Source organism: Dryas octopetala, chromosome 6, assembly GCF_963921425.1.
Source record: "Dryas octopetala chromosome 6, drDryOcto1.1, whole genome shotgun sequence".
In the NCBI taxonomy this organism is placed as follows: Eukaryota; Viridiplantae; Streptophyta; class Magnoliopsida; order Rosales; family Rosaceae; genus Dryas; species Dryas octopetala.
In genome coordinates, this window is record NC_141371.1 from 5296116 (window position 1) to 5316769 (window position 20654).

General features: G+C 38.0%; 6 protein-coding genes across 6 annotated transcripts; 3 read left to right on the top strand and 3 right to left on the bottom strand.

The window, feature by feature from the left end:
- Positions 1–1090: 1090 nt before the first annotated feature.
- Positions 1091–2459, bottom strand: LOC147281506 (large ribosomal subunit protein eL33z). The gene is made up of 5 exons (XM_086248278.1): positions 2342–2459; positions 2189–2224; positions 1862–2090; positions 1724–1766; positions 1091–1243 (listed from the first exon to the last, which is right to left on the bottom strand). Exons 1-4 carry the CDS (start codon positions 2371–2373, stop codon positions 1725–1727), a joined length of 339 nt encoding a protein of 112 aa, XP_086104404.1. The 5' UTR covers positions 2374–2459; the 3' UTR covers positions 1091–1243; position 1724.
- A 1144-nt stretch (positions 2460–3603) lies between these two features.
- On the top strand, positions 3604–7177 carry LOC147281507 (chaperone protein dnaJ-like protein). The gene is made up of 7 exons (XM_086249284.1): positions 3604–3820; positions 3927–4133; positions 4556–4622; positions 5108–5439; positions 5686–5827; positions 6062–6187; positions 6599–7177. Exons 1-7 carry the CDS (start codon positions 3799–3801, stop codon positions 6981–6983), a joined length of 1281 nt encoding a protein of 426 aa, XP_086105410.1. The 5' UTR covers positions 3604–3798; the 3' UTR covers positions 6984–7177.
- A 4950-nt stretch (positions 7178–12127) lies between these two features.
- On the top strand, positions 12128–15870 carry LOC147281508 (O-fucosyltransferase 19-like). Its single transcript, XM_086247825.1, has 8 exons — positions 12128–13018; positions 13542–13614; positions 13720–13790; positions 13896–13984; positions 14078–14210; positions 14302–14534; positions 14614–15090; positions 15209–15870. The coding sequence occupies exons 1-8, from the start codon at positions 12425–12427 to the stop codon at positions 15462–15464; spliced, it is 1926 nt and encodes a 641-aa protein (XP_086103951.1). The 5' UTR covers positions 12128–12424; the 3' UTR covers positions 15465–15870.
- A 331-nt stretch (positions 15871–16201) lies between these two features.
- FLN1 (fructokinase-like 1) lies at positions 16202–18180 on the bottom strand. Its single transcript, XM_086247826.1, has 2 exons — positions 17356–18180; positions 16202–17161 (listed from the first exon to the last, which is right to left on the bottom strand). The coding sequence occupies exons 1-2, from the start codon at positions 18166–18168 to the stop codon at positions 16469–16471; spliced, it is 1506 nt and encodes a 501-aa protein (XP_086103952.1). The 5' UTR covers positions 18169–18180; the 3' UTR covers positions 16202–16468.
- A 233-nt stretch (positions 18181–18413) lies between these two features.
- On the top strand, positions 18414–19700 carry LOC147281510 (Yos1-like protein). Its single transcript, XM_086247829.1, has 2 exons — positions 18414–18549; positions 19061–19700. The coding sequence occupies exon 2, from the start codon at positions 19064–19066 to the stop codon at positions 19295–19297; it is 234 nt and encodes a 77-aa protein (XP_086103955.1). The 5' UTR covers positions 18414–18549; positions 19061–19063; the 3' UTR covers positions 19298–19700.
- A 137-nt stretch (positions 19701–19837) lies between these two features.
- Positions 19838–20636, bottom strand: SOUL-1 (SOUL heme-binding family protein). The gene has a single exon (XM_086247828.1). The coding sequence runs from the start codon at positions 20549–20551 to the stop codon at positions 19934–19936; it is 618 nt and encodes a 205-aa protein (XP_086103954.1). The 5' UTR covers positions 20552–20636; the 3' UTR covers positions 19838–19933.
- Between the last annotated feature and the right edge of the window lie 18 nt (positions 20637–20654).

A 20654-nucleotide genomic window follows, 5' to 3' on the forward strand; every position in this document is an offset into this window, starting at 1 on the left:
GTGAAGTAGTGAGAAAGTCAAGTCAACCGGATCAGATTTACTTAAAAAGAGACTGAAAGAGTGCCAAGTACTTCACGAACAGGACGAAGCTTCTTCATGTCATGTGGGGTCACTGAAAAGAAAGCAATGTGGGGTTACGAAGCCATAGAAGAAGTGGTTGAGAAGAGCACCGAGTTTAGGCATTGCTGCTGCCGCTATTCCTGGAAGGCACAGTTTGTGTGAAACTAAAAACAAATGAGTGGAAAATTCTTGACTTATATGCAGACGTTGTTGGCACTGAACATTATGGATGAGGCACCGAACATTATGGATGTGGCACTGAGCCACTGAGCAACCAACCACCCACCCCACCTTCACGTCTCTGCTCGTAATTTGTCTTCATACTGGAATATGGTCTGGTCCACGTGTCACTAAGGCTCATATTCCCTTTTTATTCCTTGGTATTTCTTTCACATAAAATTCTATAACCCATTACATACGATACGAATACATCTTCAATCTCTAAATTTTTCTTTATTTCTCTATACTAGAGTTAAAAAGTTGTTAACCATTCTATCTTTTTGAGTATCTGTTTCCAAAATAACATTGTTACAACTTATTTCCTCAAACTCCGGCCAAAGTTGCATGTCGGTTACTGCTTATTTCCCCCAAATTTTGGCCAAAGTTGAATGCAGGTCGGCTCGGCTAAGAAACATTACTTGGACATCATTACATCAATCACAAGCTAATGGCTTTTTTTTTTGGGGTATGGTTTTGTTTTACATAATTCTATGTGCACCCAAAAATTTCATCAAGTGGTTTCCATTTCGCACCCATAATAAAATCTTTAACATCTTTTATTACCAACAAATGGCCAAGGCCAAATGCAGAGGCACTGGCAAGCTTAGCAAAAGAAAAAGCAACATGCAGAAAATTAAGATTTAAGATTCTTTTAAGATCAAATAAACAGAAAACACAGACGAGTGAATCCAGCCATCATGGAGAGGTAAGAAGAAAAGGTGAACACAAAGAAACTAAACTTGAAATGATTAAGGTTGGAATGGCAAATAAACACATAGACAAGACGTTGACACAATAGTAAGAGGCATAATTAAAACTAGCAACAAGCATTTTGATAAATATCTCATGATCCAGAGTACAGTAAGTTTTTGAAAGATAAAACTCGATTCTAACAAAATAAAACCAAAACTTCAACTGCTTCATCTCCCAATCCAAGCCACCATCATCTACATTAGCCAAATACCTGCAGACCATATAAACAAAAAGATACGTAAAATGAATACTAGCACTCAAGGCACAACTCTAAAAGCTATTTGTTAATTCTCTAAAACAACAAGAAATGACAATGCACAACTCTTTAAAGCTATTTGTTAGTTCCCAAAATACTATTAACTCAACCATTTCCACACTCTGACGGAGTTCACACCCCAGCATCCAGCAAAATTTGCTTAGCAGAATAATAAAAAATTAACATAATTGTGAGAACACTAATATAATTCGAACTTATTTTCGATTCCAAACTATTGATTCAGGATCAGGTGAAGAACCCAAATATTTATCCATAAGCTAAGTAAGTCAGCATTCCATTCATCTATAATCTTTGATCAATGGTGACTGTTACATCAAGCTCATATTACAATGTTCTAATTCTCTAACACTGGTTTAAACACCTATTAAACTTCTCCAACAAAACATCCAAAACATAAAGGGAAAAAAGCAGTACCTCAAATGTTGCTGGGATACATGAAAACCCTAACCCGAGCTCCCTGTTCAATTGGGGAAAAACAATAATTAACAAACTGAAGTCCAAATAATCATATCAAGCTAATCAAAAACAGCTTTCACAAAAGAAAGACTTTACCATGGATTTAGGGGGAAGATTGGACTTGAACTTGGTGCGAACGATGCCGCTGTTACCATGAGGCCTGGAGACCTTGCCCCAAATGCAACGGTAGTGGCTGCCGTTCTTCTTCACCTTCGCCTTGTAAATGTAAGCCAACCGCTTCCCGGCGTACCACGCCACCTCCTCCTTGGTGTTCACGCCCTCGATCTGAATCAGCGACGTGCTTGGGTACTGGTTCGACTTCGACCTAGAAAAAACCCAAAACGGCAAAACCCATGTTAAATTCAAACACGCCTTCAACTTCAAGCCCATGTAAGAAGTGATTTCGGGACTTGGGTTTAGTACCTCTTGTAGCCGAGAACGGTGCCCCGTACATAGAGCCTGCGAAACAACAAAAGACCACAAAAATAAATGAAATTTCAATTTGTAAGGTCGTTGAAGAAGTTAATAAAACTGTAGTTTTAAGAATAACGAGTAAAAGAGGGAAACTTTTAGGACCTGATGCGCTCTCCTTGACGACCCTTCACCATTTTCGAATGAAGCTGTGATGTGCCTCCGGTGACTGCAAGTGTAAAAGAAAGACGGAAACCCTAAGAGAAGGGTTTGAAAGAGGTTTATATACGACAAGAGGAGCTATCTGGTGTGTGTGGGTGCAGCTTTTCCGAAATTGTTTTGATCCTCTTTGCACCGTTCGATTTATACAACGCATCGGCTCTTATTTTTCAGCCCACCAGCCCATGCTCGGGGGCAGGGATTAAGCCCAGGCCCAAGCCCACTCTTATTTTTGCAACGTTAAATAGAGGTGTCAAACGTGCTAAGCCACACGAACACTACATAACTAAATTAAGCACGGCATGGCACAAGCAAGAAGCAAGCCAGATCGGTATGAGTGCAATACAAATAAATGAGTCAGGCTATGTTGGAGATTTTAGCTCATCAAGCATGGCATGAGTATGATACATGTACGAATACAAAATGAGTTTGAATTTGATATGATTTGTTTAACATTTTTTTTACCTTTTAAAAAAATAATTAAAAAATTATATTTTTGTCAAATAAGAAATGGTAATATTTAATAATTAAAAAAATAACATAATATAAGTTTCCAACTCTAAAAAATTAAAAATTAAAAAATAACATAAAATCGGTTTGTTTAAAACACGATAAAATCAAGACAAGAGCATGAATGAATCTCAAACTTGTCAAACTAACTTAGGCACGTTTACTTATATGGAATGTGAGTTATTCTCATTTCACTCTAATCATGTGTTTTGCATTGAGGAATCAAAAAAATAAATAGGACTCACTCCAAAATATGAATCACTTCTCCAATCTTATTCTTTGAGAGAGATGGTATTGACTCTAATTTCATTATGAGTCATTAATTCATATCAAAATTATCCTCAATTTTTTTAATAATTTCAAAATACCCATTAAGAAAATAATTTTTTTTCAACAACACTTAAAACTTTTTAATAATTAATAAATTTTTATTTTTATTTATGATTATAATTATTAATAAACACATGAGTTAGAATCAATTATATTTTCATTCTATCGAAGATGGTTGAATTAATTATATTTTCATTATCATCGAAGATTAGTAAACATCTTAATTTCTTGGGCAGACGCAAAGACAAAACACGACATTTAAAGCCGAACACAGTAGGAAATAGAAATGGGCCACATGGACACCTCTACTGCGTTAAAAACTGCAACCACCGTTTTGCAGTTTTGGTCGCAAGTCCGTGGACTTGTAGTTGATTAGCGGTTAGTCCCTTCCCACTCGCTCACCCGATTCGTCTACGACAAACCCCCCAATGTGATAACTATGGTTGACTCAATTTCATTTCCTTGCTAGCTAAGGAAAAATCTTCACATTATTAGTCCATTTCCAGCTCTCTTCTTCCTCTGTACTCGCACACCCACACCCACACCCACACCCACAGTCAAACATGGACTTGCCTCTGCTCTCAGGTACATTCCATAACCCTCATTCCAAGCTCTTTAATTTCCTCAACGCTGTTGTGTTTGTATTGTATTTTTTTTTATGGGTTTTCGTTTTTGTCGCCTTCCATTGAAGAACAAAAAAGTGCATTGGGAGAGAAAGACAGTGAAAAGTGGAGCTCGTACCAGTACGTGGGAAGAGCTGGCTCTGTGATCCCGACGGCTTCGTTGGCCGAAACTGATGTCAGCGTCGAAGAGATACGGTCTGCGGCTGCTTATTCTGATCACTACCCACCTTCCATCCATGACGCTTTGGTCGGTTCGCCAGAGCCTGATCCTAACGGTACGCCAATTTGTGTATATATATATCTCCCAATTATGCTATTTCCGGTATGGGTTTTCAGTTTTGAGTCATGGGTAGCAATCATTTTTAAGGTTTAGGTGAGTGTAAAGAAACCAACTTCGAATTTTTAGATTTTTAGATTTTTAGATTTTCAGTTTTTTTTTTTTTTTTGAGACAAGGAAAGCCTCCACTAAACTGATTCCTCTAGAACAAATTGGCTAAGTTGATGGCCTAAAATGTTGAATTGACCCCTTTCCTTCCTTTTTGCTTTGGTTCTCTGATGGGTTACTTTTAAACTAATGAATCGCAAAAGAGGATTAAAGTAATGGGTTACTTTTAAAACAATGAATCTTTGCTGGATGCCTTTATTCTCTCATCAGATGCATTGTGATTGATACAAAATTGTGAGTCCTTTGTTGCAGAGCAAGCTGTCGTTTATCAAGGTGACTATGGAGGAGGTTTTGGTGGCACCACAAATGAACTCCATAGGTATATTGGATGGAGTGCACAATCAATGTCATTTGCACTGATCATGTATTTAAATTGGCTTGTAGAATGGGCGGCACGTTATAAGGACTTCAGATCAGTTCTTATACATATTGCTTTGTTGTATCTTTAAAAATTAGAAACTTGGAAATGGCTCATGATGATGTTGAGGTTCATGAGTTTTAACTCAAATGACGTTGGGTAGGGTGGGAAAGTGATAGGTCTTAGGTTCAAATCTTATCATTTTCTTTTAAAATCAAAATACATTAAGGTTCACCCGTATTTTATTTTTTCAATTTTCAACTCTTAACCCTATTTTTTCTTCTATACAATTTTACATATATAAAATATATATATTAATAATTTTACCCTTGCATATAGTCCATGGGAATTTGTTGTGGTATCTTTCTCAAATTCAACATTGTAGTGTCAAGATAGCAACTTCATTGTGTTTATCATTTTTTAACAAAGTAAAGGTTTATGTATAGGCAAATACTGGATGAAGTAGAGATACGAGAGTTGCTCATTGATCATGTTGGCCATAGATTCTGTTGGGGAAGTCGTCCAGCTCGAACCTGGAAAATCCAAAAAGTGGAAGATTGCAATGTTTACGTGGGAACACTAGATACTTTCATTGAGGAAAGGGAAACCATAAGAGAAACAGAGCCATACAATGGTGGCACTATTGATGTAAAGGATACGGGACAAGAACTTGGAATCTGGGAATTGGATTTAAAGTCTCAGTTTCCTGTTTTATTTATACCTCATAAAGAATCACGGGCAATAATTCCTCATTCTGAGTCCATTGAAAAATGCTCAGGTAAGGATTCTGGAACTATGGAGTTTGCAAGGTCAATGAGGTTGAACTTTTAACTTAATAGTTATTTCAATTTGTATTCATATAATCATCCTTGATATTCTTTTGTAAGTACATTGTTATGTTCTATTTCTGGTGTGATAATTTATGAGTATCATGATGTCATGTAGACAGTAAATCGCTCCCATAACTTTAGTGATGGAATCTGTTATCTTCGTGATCTAACAAAATGTTCAAAAAGCTTTGCAGGTTGTGCAGGACGAGGAGATAATGTGTGTCCTGCATGCAACGCAAATCAAGAACCTGGATTCTACAAAGAAAATCAGATGACTCAGTGCTCTGCTTGTTATGGAAGGGGTTTAATTGCTCATAGAGATGGATCTGACTCAAAGTGAGATGCTTATGTTTACCTCATCTAGTTATAACTAAAATTTTGCTCTAATCTGGTTTCAAGCTTTACTATGAGGATCATAATCTAGCCTTTTAAATTTTGTTCATTATGCAGTATTGACTGATTTTAGGCTTTTCTTGCATGTAACTGGAATAAAACAGATTGTGATTGTTGAAACATGGATACCAATTAATAAAAACTGTATTTCACTGGTTTGGACATTTGTCTATGCAGATGCGTGAGTTGCGATGGTAAGGGAAAGATTCCTTGTGCAACTTGTGGATCTCGTGGTCTGATTAAATGTTTAGCATGCCAAGGGAGTGGTTCTCTTTTGACACGCAATGTTGCTCTTGTTAGATGGTATGTGTGTTAGCTTGTGTCATTGTGATAATATATTTCCATATGATGTGACTATTAAGCCAGATTACCACTTTTCATTTTTTAAGAGAGTATCACTGCTCGTATAATTTCAGAAATTTCTTTGTCATGTCTTTCAAAATGGTTTCTGGTTGGGAGATTTTGTAAAATGTATGAATACTTCACTGTATACATGTATATATAAATTTCGCTAACACACACAAACACATATTTTTTAGAATGCCGGGGGCTTTTGTTCTTTGTCCAAGGTTTCCAGGTTGGCATGAAAAGTATCTAAGCTCTCACATTTGTGCCGCACCTTTCAAGTTTTAATTTTAACCATCGTCTGCTTATGTAACATTATCCTGCCTTAAAATGTATTATGAAGAAGTAAACCCATAAATTCTATGACAGGAAGACACTTTCAACCAGAAAGGTAAGTGCAACAAGTGGAGCAGCATCTGTTCCAGATGAGGTCTTCCACAGAGCCCAAGGGGTTCAGTTGTGCAACACCCAGGCATATCAGTGCACTCCCGCCTTCTTTGCCGACTCTTTCTTTCTTAATAAGTTCTCTTCCGAAGTCATTGCAGACAGAGCTCCTGTCCCTCTCACTGCAAGGGTGATATGTGAGAGGCATACCATCTCTGTTGTGCCGGTAACACGTGTCACAATGGCTCATCGTGCTCGATTCTTCAGTTTCTATATCATTGGGTTCAGCAGGGAGGTGTATTTAAAGGACTACTATCCCTCTAGGTTTTGCTGGGGGTTGTGCCCTTGCTTGGAGTGGTTGAAGTTGTAACGTGGCAGATTATCATCTTCAAGAGTCTGACAACTATGATCTTTCATCCTAAATTCCTACCATATATGTCAGTGATTTGCTCGTTTCGGTGAAAATAAAATATTATACAGTTTATTATGTTTTGCATCATGAGAGTGGAATTTTCAAAAGCACATAGTGAATAATATTTATGTTTGATAATGGTCTTCACTGAAGAGTGTGTTGTAGAGTTTGTTACCTTGGATTGTCCCTGACGTTTTGTCAAGGTCTTGAATACTTTGAAAAAGGAAGTTGGCCAAACTCCTTTACTGAGATTTAGTTATGTTTGCCAATATTAAAATTTTAAATCAATCATCAATTGTACTTTAACTAAACTCATTATGTGGAGTTTGTTGTTCTTGCGATGTTCAAATCAGTGGGAAGTCGTTAAACTTTTATATAGAGGGCTCCATGCTGTTTACTTACAGCTCACAATGCATTCAATCAGTTGCTTCAAACTGCAGCAATTCCAGCTGAAGATATCTGCAGCAAATTATACTGCTTTGTTGAGAAGCTCATAGCAAATTTATGGTTTTCAATACATTATTCCCTCTGTATCTTTATCCATGTTTAAGATTTGATACCAAAACAAGAAGCATAGTTACCCGGCAAAAACTCATATCAGATTTGAGTGGAGACATTATTCCTCAAATTACCTAGCAAAATAAATACCAAACATGGCTTAAACTCAAAAGTCACAAGGAACTTTATGTATGTAATCCGTATACAATGTTTGTCTCATAACATTCTTCATGTATTAGTCCTATAAGTACTTATTGCGAGATGCGAGAGAGAGGCGTTGTATACACTCGTTAAATATAAGCTCTTGACTTTTTTGCAGCTAAAAAAAGCTTCCACCATTAGAAAAGAAAAGGCAAAGGGTTGGTGTGAATGCAATGCTTGAGGAGGGATAGGGTTGTCAAAATATGAAATGCTTTTGTTTTTGGCACTCAACAAAGTTTGGTTATGGACCATGAACCATAGAATCTTCCACACTTCCAAGTCCAACCACCAATCCATGGCAGCTGTCAAAGCGTTGAAAAGAAAAGCCACAAGTTTTGGCTTAGTGGAGGCCCATTCTCCAAGCTTAAAATTCAGAGATCCACACATGTGAATTAGTCCAACTTCAATACTTCATTGATTGGCCTAAGAGCCATTATTAGTGGAGTTGAGGTACCGCCTGCAATCACCAAACACTTTCGTTTTGCGTGTGGACCCTCCCTGGCTCCCTGCGTATCATTTGGTTGTCTTATGATCATTTTTAATTCTTTGTTGGACAAAAATACTCAGCCCCGCATTGGGAGTGAGAAGCAGGACAAGGCGAATGTATAATAATAATAATAATAATGTATGTAAGGAAAATGATATTCATCTTCTCTGATTCACATTTTTCAATTCACTCTTTTTATAGAATTTTTTTCTATTATTCTTATTTTATAGTGTAATTTCAATATCAAAACTGTTCATTTTTTAGATAACTATTTAAATATTATCTTTATAAAAAATCAACTAAAATAAAAAAAAATTGATCATGTAATCATTATTAAATAAACAAATGATGAATTAAATTGTTATTAAAACTATATGCTTCTTTGATTACAGTTATATAATCAAATGATTTTTGATTTGGTTGATTTTTTGTAGAGATGATCTTCATAGTTAGATCTGAAAAATGAAGTTCTGATTATGAATTTATATTGTAAAATAAAAATAATAAAGGAGAAGGTCGATAAAGAACGTAGATTTTGCATTTCTTATATATCTAATTGCAAACCCAAATACCTCATTCAAGCAATTTAAAGAAACATTTTGGGTTTCCTGACCAAAAAAAGAAACATTTTGGGTTTCTTAACTTGGACAACTCAAAGCAAATTAAACATGGTTAATTCATGTTATTCGTAGGAGAGGAAAGTAATGCATCTGCCCATTGTTGTTATATGATCCTCATTATAGAAAACTGACGAAGACAATTACCTACATGTGTATAAGTGATTATTTATAATTGATGTATGTGAATTTTGTTGTGAATTTATAATGAAAAATCGTTTATTAGTGTGTGACAAATTGTCCCAAGCACAATTGTATCACTATAATGGAATTGGGTTGAAATTCATTAGCTAGACTATATTAGCAACAAATAAATTCGTTATATGTAAAAAATAATATTTTGGGAGATAAAGTCTAATTGCAAGGTCTAAGACGCGCGACCCATGCATAGAGCACTTGATCATGTTGGCCCCCATATTTCTGAGGTCACGACTCACGAGCCAGTCTTTTGGCAATTATAGCAAGGGCATGAAACATAATAACATATTGTTAGTTGGGCACCCAAGTAAAGCACAGTGATCAAAATCCTTTATTATATGATTTTTTTTAGGCATGATTACACCACAAGCATCTTCTAACGCTTTGTTAACTTCCACTAAAGTTTTCTCAAGTTGACTTCCACAAGTCCCTAGTTTATGAGACAGTCAACTTCATCTAGCAAAAAATGAAACAAATATTAATATTCTTATTCTCCCATAGAATAAAAATAGTATCCTCTAAATTCTATCCTCTTTTGCTCTAATTATTCTACTTTTATTTCTTATTATGGTTGACTGGTTGAGTAAGTAGTTAAGTACCCAAAAAAATAATTGATAAACGACAGATCGTGCAAGCTGCGCACTCGTTTAGATAGCTAGATTTCTTTCCGCGTTGAACTTTCATTTGATAGACATCGCACCGTGTGAGAAAAGTTGCACCGGCATTTAGCGAGGCATGATGTCTCATGGTCTTGCACCACCCATCACCGTTAAAACCCCAGCATCACCAACACATTGATGTAATCAACGGCTACGATTGAATCCTGACCAGCAAATGTAATCATTAAATGTAACGGCTAGAAAATGATTGGAAGTCGTAGTCAAATCAAACGGCTAGATTTTGTGTGCCGACGAAAGGTTTTACAGTAAGAGACGTAATGTGTTGTGTACTTGTGTCGTATGCCAACCGCGGCCCGTGAACAGTGACACGTGGCGGATTGAATTTCTAAAAACGGAATGTAAGTGAGAGGCTCAATGACAAAAGGCCAGCGAAGCAATTTCGATAAAAAAAACGAGGATCGAGGAACGTTCTAAAGTTGTAAACAGTGAACTTTGTGGTACCAGATTGCACGGCAAAAATTTGTCTACGTGCAATGTCCAAACTATCCTTCATGGTAAAAATGTTTACCAGCATAATATTATTTGTTATTTTACCATTTTATCCAAACATCCAATTACTCGCATTCAATTTGTTTTGGATAAACTAAAATATAATAATGTTTACTCGATTGCTCCATTTCCTAATACAAGAAAATTAAAATTTTATTCAACTGTAAGATATACCAACATACCATATCAAAAAACTATACTAGAAATAAAAGCTTCATTGAAAAAAATAAAAAGAGGAAAGATTTTGAGTTAGTTTGAGTGAAGAAAGTGTCCGTGGACATGAACATGACCGCTAATAAAATAAAATTAGAATTAAAGTTTTCAAATATAAAAATAAATGAATTGTATTACCTGATTTTGTATTTTATTTTAGAAAAGTGAAGATAATAATGGGACTTTTCCAATAAGTTTGAGATATATGTGCTATATCATTAAAAATGAAAGCTCTCAGGAATAATGTGATTTGAAAAAAATGAATAAATAAAAGAAGTTATAGTGCTATTGAAGGGGGAAAAAAAAAAAAAAGAAGATAATGATCAGTTATGAATTCAATCCTTTCCTAATGTAATATATAGATAGATACTAGTCAAATAGCATGGCATAAAAGGTAAGCAAGTTTAAAAATGGAACAACCCTGCAAATATAAAACACCTGACCTAAAAAAGTGAATGACTTGTATGAAAACAAGTAACCTGAAGACTGAATCTAGACACGTTCACGACAAAATTTCATGCACAAGATAAGCATAGTTCAAATTTGGCATAAGGGTAATTTATTGTGATGTACATAGTTAATGTGCAATTATAAGCAATCAAAACTAATTAAAGGCAAATATTATAAACCATCCTGAAATACATGTCCAAGATTATGAATTTTTAGAATGTACACGCACAAGGCATAGAAATATTTATATGCTTCCACTTTCATTATCGATCAACCATTAATTACTCAAAATGCCAAAGACCATCTCTAATAGATTGAGATCTCTCTCTTAACCAACAATGCCGTCGTAGTACAGACTAGACCAGCTCGATGTCTTTAATTGCTATACAACATAATTAAACTGGAAAGATGTAGCTATCTTAGGCCTAAAATCATGACCAAACCTTCTTCGACAAACATCACATGGGAAAATGCGCAAACGTAAGGGATGCTCATGTATTTAAGTTTCCATATGAATTATTGAGTTTGTTTTTGGTTTAGGATATAAATTATTGAGTTATCAGTAGAGACACCTTCAAGTTAGGAGCCTTGTTAATTATTGATCCCAATGAGACATGACTTCATGTTCGAATTATGTAAACAATAAGGATTCAAGGATACCCCGTCACTTATAAGGCATTATATTTTCGATTATAAGCGTGACTATGAATAAAGAAAAATGATAAGATATTTATTGATTAGAGATTTAAGATAAAATTCAACGGCTAATAGAATAAAGACTTTGAGAATAAAACTAAATAACATGCATCCTATAACTTCGAAAAAAGAAAAACCACAACAGTTGCGCTGTAGCTCTTTGCACCACCACCATTCCTGCTTAACAAAAAAAGTAAAGATAAAAATAGAGTTATATGTATTTTGAAAATATTATTGTGCATGTTAAACTTTTTACGCATTAGTATTTTAAGTGTTTTTTTTTAAATAACTAAAAATAAGAAAAAAAAATAGGAATAAATGTATTTTGAAATATTGTTAGTTGGATGAAGTAAATATTTTTCGTTTAAATTTTCTCTTATGGATATAATTAAGAAAAAAAAAACACAAGTTTGGGGCCTTTAAAACATTAACCATAACAGAAAACCGAACCACATTGAGGTTCGGGATAGGCATGGGCAACATGGTCATTTGGCGCGTTTCGTCCTTGTGAGCTTTTTATCAACGATAAAAAGCGGTGTCTCAGATATAAAAACAAGCGCACATCCACCATTAGAGAGAGAAGGAGAGGGAGGGAGAGAGAGGGAGAGAGAGTGGAAATGAAAAACACCCACTTTATAAATACCTGAAAATCAGAAAATAATAGACGCCTCGCCTCTGCTAGGCCTAAGAATACGGACCTTTTTTTCACGAAGAAAAGCGACGGTTCTTGGGTCCGCAACACCCTCCCTCCTCTGTTTCTCTCTCTTTGCAACACCCACTAGTTTTCTTCTTGGGTCCGCAGAATAAATTATATCCTACATTTTTATTGATTTTTTTTAATTTTGAGAGAGTTGTTAGTGCCGGTCGGCAATGTCGTCCGGTAACACAAACACTAGCTCGTGCAACACTAGTCCCAGACACCCGCTCGCTCTGCCCACCACCACCAGACGACGCGTCGCCGACGGTTTCATGGACCCGGAGAGGGCGCAACTGCCGAACAACTCCGCCGCAGCCGCCGACCCAGATGTCGTTGAGGAAGAAAACGACAGCGACCTCAACGGCTCTCTGATAATATGTGGGTCCCACCACCACGGCCACGGCCATCACCATCATATCAAGCACCAGTTGCTGAGATCGGGGAGGAACATGGGCCGTAAGATCTTCGGGGCTCTGCTGCTGATGGCGGTTATCTCGGTGTTCGCCAAGTTCTCGTTTTTGAGCGGCCACGTGGAGGAGGTGGTGGTGGTGGGGGTCGAGAAGAGGGGAGCAGATGGCGGTGGTGGGCATTTGATTTTGAAGACTGTCCAAGATGATTGGTCCCACCTGGCTCAATGGGCCGTCACTGAGGAGAACCAGGCCTCCATGCCCAAACGCCTAAGTATCACTGACGAGGACAACCAGGTCTCCATGCCCAAACGTCAAAGTGAATCCTCCATGGCCAAACGTCTATTGGAGAGGTTGCCTGTAAGTCAATTCCTCCATTTTTAAAATGATTTTTTTTTCTTTTTAACTTTTTGGTATTTTCACTATTCGTTTGCTTCCCAAAAAAATGGAGGAAACGAAAAAGAGATGTCTAATCTTTTTGTTAGCCTCTTATTACATTCCTTTCTGCAATTTGAGAATAATGGTGTTTTGGGTTGTTCCTGCAAGTTGATTTTTTTTTTTTTTTCCCTCATGGGGATACACAACGACAAAGTTTACGTGAAATTAACTTTTTGCCTCTAATGGCTTTGAATGGTTGAATGTATCGGTTCCACATTTGACTCAATTAATTACCATATTATGCTCATTTGGCTGTTATGCTCCATATCTTTCTGGTTTTACATTTTTCTTTTATGTTTTGGGTAAAGGGTTTTACATTTTCTGCACATTCATGATGAGACAGCAATTTTGTGAATTTTAAACCTTTGTCGGGTTGAGTTTGTTTCTTATTGATTTAATGTTGTGATTAATTGGTATTGATGCGTAAATCTATTTGCTTTTACAGTTTCCAGATATATGGAGGAAACCAAATAGCGACAATTTTGATAAATGCATAGCTCGACCCAAGAATCGAATAAGTAAGTCTATTTGTTCCATACTAAAAATCTAAAACTAGTCGAGTTCGTGAGCGCGACAGCAGTAATCAACTTTTGACTGACTTTTCGAATATGAAATTCCCACAGGAACGCGGTCGAAAACAAATGGTTATCTGCTAGTTCATGCCAATGGTGGATTGAATCAAATGAGAACAGGGGTAAGAATCTTTTCACCGATCTTTCCTACGCGTTATGCCATTATATATGCACTTACTTTGTTCCCATTTTTTGGTGCTGACTTTGTTACCCAATTGATATTACAGATATGTGATATGGTAGCTGTTGCAAAAGTAATGAATGCTACCCTGGTTCTTCCTTATTTGGACCATGAGTCTTTTTGGACAGATCCAAGGTATCTTTCTCAGCTAATACGCTTGTAGAATATGAGTGACTGAGTGGCTAATCTATTTCATTTTATTAATCAAACTCTGTAATATTTTTGCAGTCATTTTAAAGATATTTTTGACTGGAGACACTTCATCAACGTATTAAAAGATGACATTGAGATAATTGAGTATTTGCCACCCCGCTATGCAGCTATGAAGCCCCTTCTAAAGGCTCCCATCTCTTGGTCGAAGGTAGGTGAATGATATAACTTTTGAGTGTATAGGACTTTTGAATTAATCGTTCTGTTTTTTCGGAATAGTATTTAAGATGCTTCATTTGCAGGCCAGTTATTACAGAAACGAGATTGGTCCATTGTTTAAACGGCATAAGGTTATAAAGTTTACCCACTCTGATTCCCGACTTGCTAATAATGGGCTTGCATCCTCCATCCAAAGGCTGAGGTGCCGTGCCAATTATGAGGCTCTCCGGTATGCAAAGGAGATCGAGGATCTTGGGAAAGTTTTGGTTGATAGACTAAGGAACGATGGCAATCCATATATTGCTCTTCATTTAAGGTACCTTTGTCGCATGGATTCTTTCGGTAATATCTTGTTTTGAAGTAGTTTAACTAAGTAAAACGATTCTTGACTGCAGATATGAGAAAGACATGCTTGCTTTCACTGGCTGCAGCCACAACCTTACTGCAGAGGAAGCTGATGAACTTCAGGTTATGAGGTACAATGTCAAACACTGGAAGGAGAAAGAGATAGATAGTGAAGAACGACGAATCCAAGGTGGATGCCCATTTTCCCCTAGAGAGGCAGCCCTGTTCCTTAAAGCCATGGGATACCCTTCAACAACGAAGATCTACATTGTTGCTGGGGAGATATATGGCAGCAATAGCATGGCTGCTTTTCGCTCTGAGTATCCTAATGTCTACACTCATTCTACTCTTGCAACAGAAGAAGAGTTAGAAGCCTTCCAGCCATATCAAAATCGTCTTGCCGCTTTGGATTATATTGTAGCACTAGAGAGTGATGTCTTTGTTTATACATATGATGGAAATATGGCCAAGGCAGTACAAGGACACAGGAGATTTGAAGGATTTCGAAAGACTATCAACCCTGACAGGTTCACTCTCCTTCCAGGCTTTTAACATCTTTCTCCAAAATCCTCAGCTTCTTGGTTGGGAGGTTTAGTTTGAATTAGCTTGAATTAGTTTTCTGACATGTCATAATTTTCATTTCAGGCAAAATGTTGTTAAACTGATGGATCAGTTGTATGTGGGTGACATATCATGGGAACAATTTTCTTTGGAGGTTAGAAGTCTGCATTTTGAGAGGCTTGGAGCACCGTATGCTAGACAGGTGGGAGAGTCTGACAAGTCAGAGGAGAATTTTTATGCAAATCCCTTTCCGGGCTGCATCTGTAACAAGTCAGAGGAGCTAATTAAAAGCCACAAGTCTGACAAGAGATGGAGCTCAAGTGTTTCATTGCAAAGATAAGGTGGTAGTGAGAACATATGCAATTGCTCAAATGCCAGCTGATATTGATATGGGGTTTTGGAATGAAGTGCTTTTTCACCCAGTCAGAAACTGTACTTGCTTACAGGGTCGAGAAGTTTTAAGGTCTCCCTTGTGATATGCAATGCAAGTTTCAAGTTTCGGTTATGTTGTACCTACAGCCTACAGGTGAGGGACTTCGCAGGTGATTGAAGAGAGCATGGAAGCCTGAGGGCACGTATAGTTTTAGGATGAATATGTCAGTTTCATTAGGAGTTAGTGCAATTCATTTATTCATTATTCTTTCTTTGATTTGGTCTGAAAATTGTGAAAAATGAGCTTAATTATGAATCTGAATGTAATTCTTATACAACTTATAGTTGAAAACAACTTTCATACATTCCCAGCAGATGCCCTTCTATCCATATGGCTGGCTAGTAATCCAAGTATTTTGTTCAAGGGGACCACCAGTCTTATTTTGTCACTTATCAAAGCTAATACAGGGTATACAAAGAATGAAAACCATCTCAGGAACTCGATGGTTAAAAAATTTGGTCATAAACTGAAAGCACCACTTAATAGCTTCATCGTTCTTATATGAAGCAAATTTTTTGTGACCCTAATTGTATTAAATTTAAAAGGAGCGCAAATAAATAGCTTGGATAAAGCACCATCATCCACCGCATTCAGCCAGAACAAGATATCAAACTTTCAGCAGATTGTAACAACATTTGGGCAAAAGTATCTGAAAAACCTGGCCCTGTTTCAATAAAGTAGTGTTACTATTGCAAGTAGTTTACAAACCATATCCTCACCTACAAAATGCACAACACATCAAAGGCCTGCCTAAGAGTGATGCGAACTGAAATGCTACAAAGTTGAACAGTGTACATTTGACAGAATCCTTCTTCTCACAATTTTTAACAGACAAAATTTTCAACACTCTAGACATCATACAATGAACAATTTCTGAACAACATTACTATATTCGAAGGATTGGCTCTTCACTACCACATTGAAGGTACATAAACCTGCTCCTTCAGATTTTGAGTTGCACTTTCAGTAGGGAAACCTCTTACAGCACCAATTGTCCACTGTGATATAATTCCTGCTGCAACTGCAAAACGAAGCTGCCTTTCCAAAGTATCTTGATTTTCATACATCTCAGGGTAAGTGGTCAACTTTCTCATAATAGCAGCTACAACAGCATCGCCAGAACCAGTCCTATCACAAGTGAATGGGGTTATGAGAACATCTTCTGTTCCAATCACAACACCATCAAATTTAGGGGAATAGTAATGAATTCGAAGCGTTCCATCTGTCACGAACAAAAGTTTAAGTCCATCATGCCATAATGGAGCTATTTCTTCAGGAGTGTAATGGTAATAATCTCTCCGCTTCTTGGTCTGCTCAAATTGCTCAGCATAGTATTGGGGTCTGTATGTTCTCTTCCTCACATAATACTCTTCATCTAAAAGAAACTCCAATTCTTGCCTCGAAACCTCAATTATGTCCGCTTCATTCCAGGCCCTCTTGATGAAATCCCTCGTATCTTTGCGCGATTTCCACAAAGGCAATGGCAAGTTCAAATCGAAAAACACAAGCCCCCCAAACTTTTTGGAATAGGACATTGCTCTGAAAAGGGTTGGTTGCATGGAGGGAGATGTCAAAACTTCTGAACTGAAGTGGAACATCCTAGCCTGCATAAGTTAACAAACCCTCACAATTTACATTCATCCAACAAAACCCAGTACAACCATAATGGTTTTCTCACTGATTAACAAAACAATGTTAGAACTATGTACTCAAATAAGCGATTCCAGCACCAAAACCAATGACCCACGTAAAAAGACTAGACCTTGAAACCAACATAAAGTAATAGTATACACCATACCTCTTTGAGCACAGCGAGGTTGAGTTCGGAGCAAAGCAACGACTCCTCGGCAGACTCTTTCACAGTCTCTGTCCACATTTTCTCATCATCAAACTTAACCTTCATGTAAGTACACGCAGTCTTAGCACTCGAATCGAACTTCACGCCACGTGTCTGAACCTTCTCCTTGTTCATCATCAGCAGCAGCTCATCCCCGAAATCGTCGTCGCCCAGTTTACCCATGAACGCGGCTCGCCCGCCGAGCCGCACGTGCGAGATGGCCACGTTGGAGGGGGGCCCACCAGGGGCCCTCACGAACTCCGGCGGGTCCCACTGGAGCATCTTCCACTGCGAGTAGATGTCCGGGTCCAAAGGGTCGTCGAAGACCCGAACCGTCGGCACGAACTCTTTCTTTGCGGCGCCGAAGCAGCAGACTAGAGGAGGGTCGTCGTACGGAAAATCGACGCCGTCGTCGTAGTCTTCGAGCTCTGAGTCTACGTTTTCAGCTTCTTTTGGGGTTTGTTGGATAGGTTCGACATCTACTGGGCCATTTTCGAGTTGGGCTTTCTTCGAACGCTTTGTCTTCGGTGCAGATGCTGTTGAAGAAGATGAAGAAGAAGTGGGGTTCTTTTTCCTACCTCGGCGAGTGGGTTTCTTGGATTCGACGCTTCCATTTTCTTCGCCATTAATGGAACCTCTGGCTGGTTTAAGCAAATAATGTGGCTTGAAAAATTGGAACTTGAGAGGTTCTGCAGCTGAAATTAAGCTTCTGGGGCGAGAGAGGTGAAGTTGGTGAAGAGGAAGATAAGGCGGGAGTAGCTGAAATGAAGCCATGGTTGAGTTGAGGCTTAGGGTTTATCCATGTTCGCCACGGCCCACGGCTACCTTCCTCTGTAAAATGTTATCGGGTCACCATATATTGGCCTAAGACATCGGGTCGGATCGGCGCGAAATGATGGAAGTGTTCTGTTGAATGTAATCGGTGCACGTGGAGCAGTCTCAACCGTTTGATCAAAAGTTTACATAGAGATGCTGACTTGGCACGGTCGGTGCTTAAATCCCTTATTTTGCTAGAACAGTGCTTAAATCCTTTCCCGGTGGTAAAGGAAAGGGTTGTTTCTGGGTCGTCGAAATAAAGACAAAGGCTTTGAACCTAGAAACGAATTTTTTTCTGAAACAAGTCTCTTTCGGTTTTTGGGTAACTTGTCATCGCTGGTAAGAGTTCCTATCATCCACTTTCTTCTAATTTTCTTCAATTTTTCTTCCCTTGAGTTTGTCTGTTTCTTGTAAGTTCTAATTTTTGTCTCTAATTTGGATTTTTAATAAGGATCTAATATGGGGCTTTTAATTTAGTTTTGTTTGATTCTGTGTTACATTGTTGTTGATCAGTCCTGATTAATATGGGTAACAGATTGCAACATGTTTCATACTTGGAAAAGTTTCTGATAAGTAATAGAAGAATGTTATATACACAAAGGAGATGGTGCTGAAATTTCTGGAGGATCTTTTCACTAAGAAAGAGAAAAAAGTTCGAAAGTTCAGCCCACATTTATCATTTTTGTGAAGCTCCCTTATACCCTGTTCATGATTTGCACTGTTTTGGTTTGGGATTGAGTTGGACTGTGTTGGACTTTGTTGCCTGAATTCTATGTAATGCATGAAATGAAAGTTTTGACTACTGGCTTGATGTTCCTGGAACTGAGATGTTCAACCCTTTATCATGCAGAAAATGGGTCTCTGGACTTTGCTTCAAGGCCTTCTGCTAGTCACAAATGCATTCGCTATACTGAATGAGGATCGGTTCCTTGCTCCAAGAGGGTGGACTTTAGTAGACTATCAAGGAGGGAGGAGAAATACGCTCAAGGGGAGGATCATAGGACTTATACATGCAGTACAATACTCCAGACTTCTCCTCATATTCTTGAACATCGCAACTATTTTAGTGAAGCTCGTCTCTGGGTGAGGCTTGTGGGAATCATGAACTGGTGAAGCTGTCTGTTTGTAAATTATGAATTTTTACAGAATCTTGGCCTACTTACAGGGTCTTTTTATGATTCCTGGGTTGAGTCCCAAATACAAATTCAGGACAGCAGTATAGACATAATCAGTTGGATAACTGTTGGATCTATGGGTGTGTTTTTGTGATAGATGGTTTTATTGTTGTAAACTGCATATTCATATAGTTAATGAATTGAATATCGCTTTCAAAGTGTTTTCCTTTTTTCTCTTCTCCACTGATTTGTTTATGCACAAACACAAAATAGCTGGGATACAGAACAGCTTGGTATCCTATTAGATGCACCAGAGGTGTTAGATGATGTTTTGAAGTGTTCATGGCCTCAGCATATTGATTATGCAAAATTACTTAGTGCCACCAATGAAGCTGAAGGTGCTAACCCATTGGAAATTAAGCTACAGGTATTGTCAAATGGAAAAACTCTACTATGGAATGTGTCAAGAGCAGCATGAAAGAAGAGTCTAAACTCTAACAGTGACTTGAATATTTGCAGCAACATACATGCTTTATTCATCTAAGAACAACCTTGTTACATATTACTGAATGTGAACAAAACAACAAAGCAACATCAAATCCTAGAACTCACTCAATTGGGATCATAACCTCATTAGTCCTAAATGGAGGTAAGGTCCAAGGTGGGTTATACCTTGCCAGCAAAAACTCCCCTATAACCTTATACCCGTCTTTCTCCAAGCTCTTCTTCAGCTTCTCCACCTTCATTTCCACCACTTTCTCTGTTGCCGCTCCCCCAAACTTCACCACCCCATACTTCCTCTCTCCCTCCTCCCTAATAACCACCCTCTCATCCACCGGCTTCGGCGCCTCCTCTGCCTTCTCATACTTAGCAGGCAACAAAAACTGCATTGTCACCATCTTCTTCTCGTCTTGGCCACCGCCACTCTTGGTCACAACCGGAGCTGTCATGGCAATCGTTTCAGCTGAGCTTTCTGGGGTTTTCGTTATCACTGGAACTGTCATGGCAATCTTCTCAGGTTTGGTGTTCTGGGGATTCCCAAAAGCGCCTATGTAATTGACCAACACAGTAAAGCCACCATCTTTGTCACCCTTGAACTGTGATGGGTCATAGGTGACCTGGGCTATTACTGAAGCTGCATATTTGCGGATTTCATAGTCGATTGTCGATTTAATCACTTGGTATTTTGGTGTTTCCGCCCCTATCTTCCCGAAAACCATGCCCATGTTGAAACTAATAAGTTGGTACTCTCAGGCTTTGCTATAAAGGTTGAGAAAATGGGGATGTGGTTTTGTTCTGGCTTGTTCAAGAACCTTTATATTGATCGAT

Bases quoted from the DNA above. Each gene is read 5' to 3' on its own strand.
- LOC147281506 (XM_086248278.1), bottom strand. From the start codon at position 2,373: ATGGTGAAGGGTCGTCAAGGAGAGCGCATCAG. The intron at 2,225-2,341 runs GTCCTAAAAGTT...GTTGTTTCGCAG, and splicing joins CGTCAAGGAGAGCGCATCAG to GCTCTATGTACGGGGCACCG. The intron at 2,091-2,188 runs GTACTAAACCCA...GGTTTTTTCTAG, and splicing joins ACCGTTCTCGGCTACAAGAG to GTCGAAGTCGAACCAGTACC.
- LOC147281507 (XM_086249284.1), top strand. From the start codon at position 3,799: ATGGACTTGCCTCTGCTCTCAG. The intron at 3,821-3,926 runs GTACATTCCATA...CTTCCATTGAAG, and splicing joins GGACTTGCCTCTGCTCTCAG to AACAAAAAAGTGCATTGGGA. The intron at 5,828-6,061 runs GTGAGATGCTTA...TTGTCTATGCAG, and splicing joins AGAGATGGATCTGACTCAAA to ATGCGTGAGTTGCGATGGTA.
- LOC147281508 (XM_086247825.1), top strand. From the start codon at position 12,425: ATGTCGTCCGGTAACACAAACACTAGCTCGTGCAACACTAGTCCCAGA. The intron at 13,019-13,541 runs GTAAGTCAATTC...TTGCTTTTACAG, and splicing joins GTCTATTGGAGAGGTTGCCT to TTTCCAGATATATGGAGGAA. The intron at 14,211-14,301 runs GTAGGTGAATGA...CTTCATTTGCAG, and splicing joins CTCCCATCTCTTGGTCGAAG to GCCAGTTATTACAGAAACGA.
- FLN1 (XM_086247826.1), bottom strand. From the start codon at position 18,168: ATGGCTTCATTTCAGCTACTCCCGCCTTATCTTCCTCTTCACCAACTT. The intron at 17,162-17,355 runs GTATGGTGTATA...TAACTTATGCAG, and splicing joins ACCTCGCTGTGCTCAAAGAG to GCTAGGATGTTCCACTTCAG.
- LOC147281510 (XM_086247829.1), top strand. From the start codon at position 19,064: ATGGGTCTCTGGACTTTGCTTCAAGGCCTTCTGCTAGTCACAAATGCA.
- SOUL-1 (XM_086247828.1), bottom strand. From the start codon at position 20,551: ATGGGCATGGTTTTCGGGAAGATAGGGGCGGAAACACCAAAATACCAA.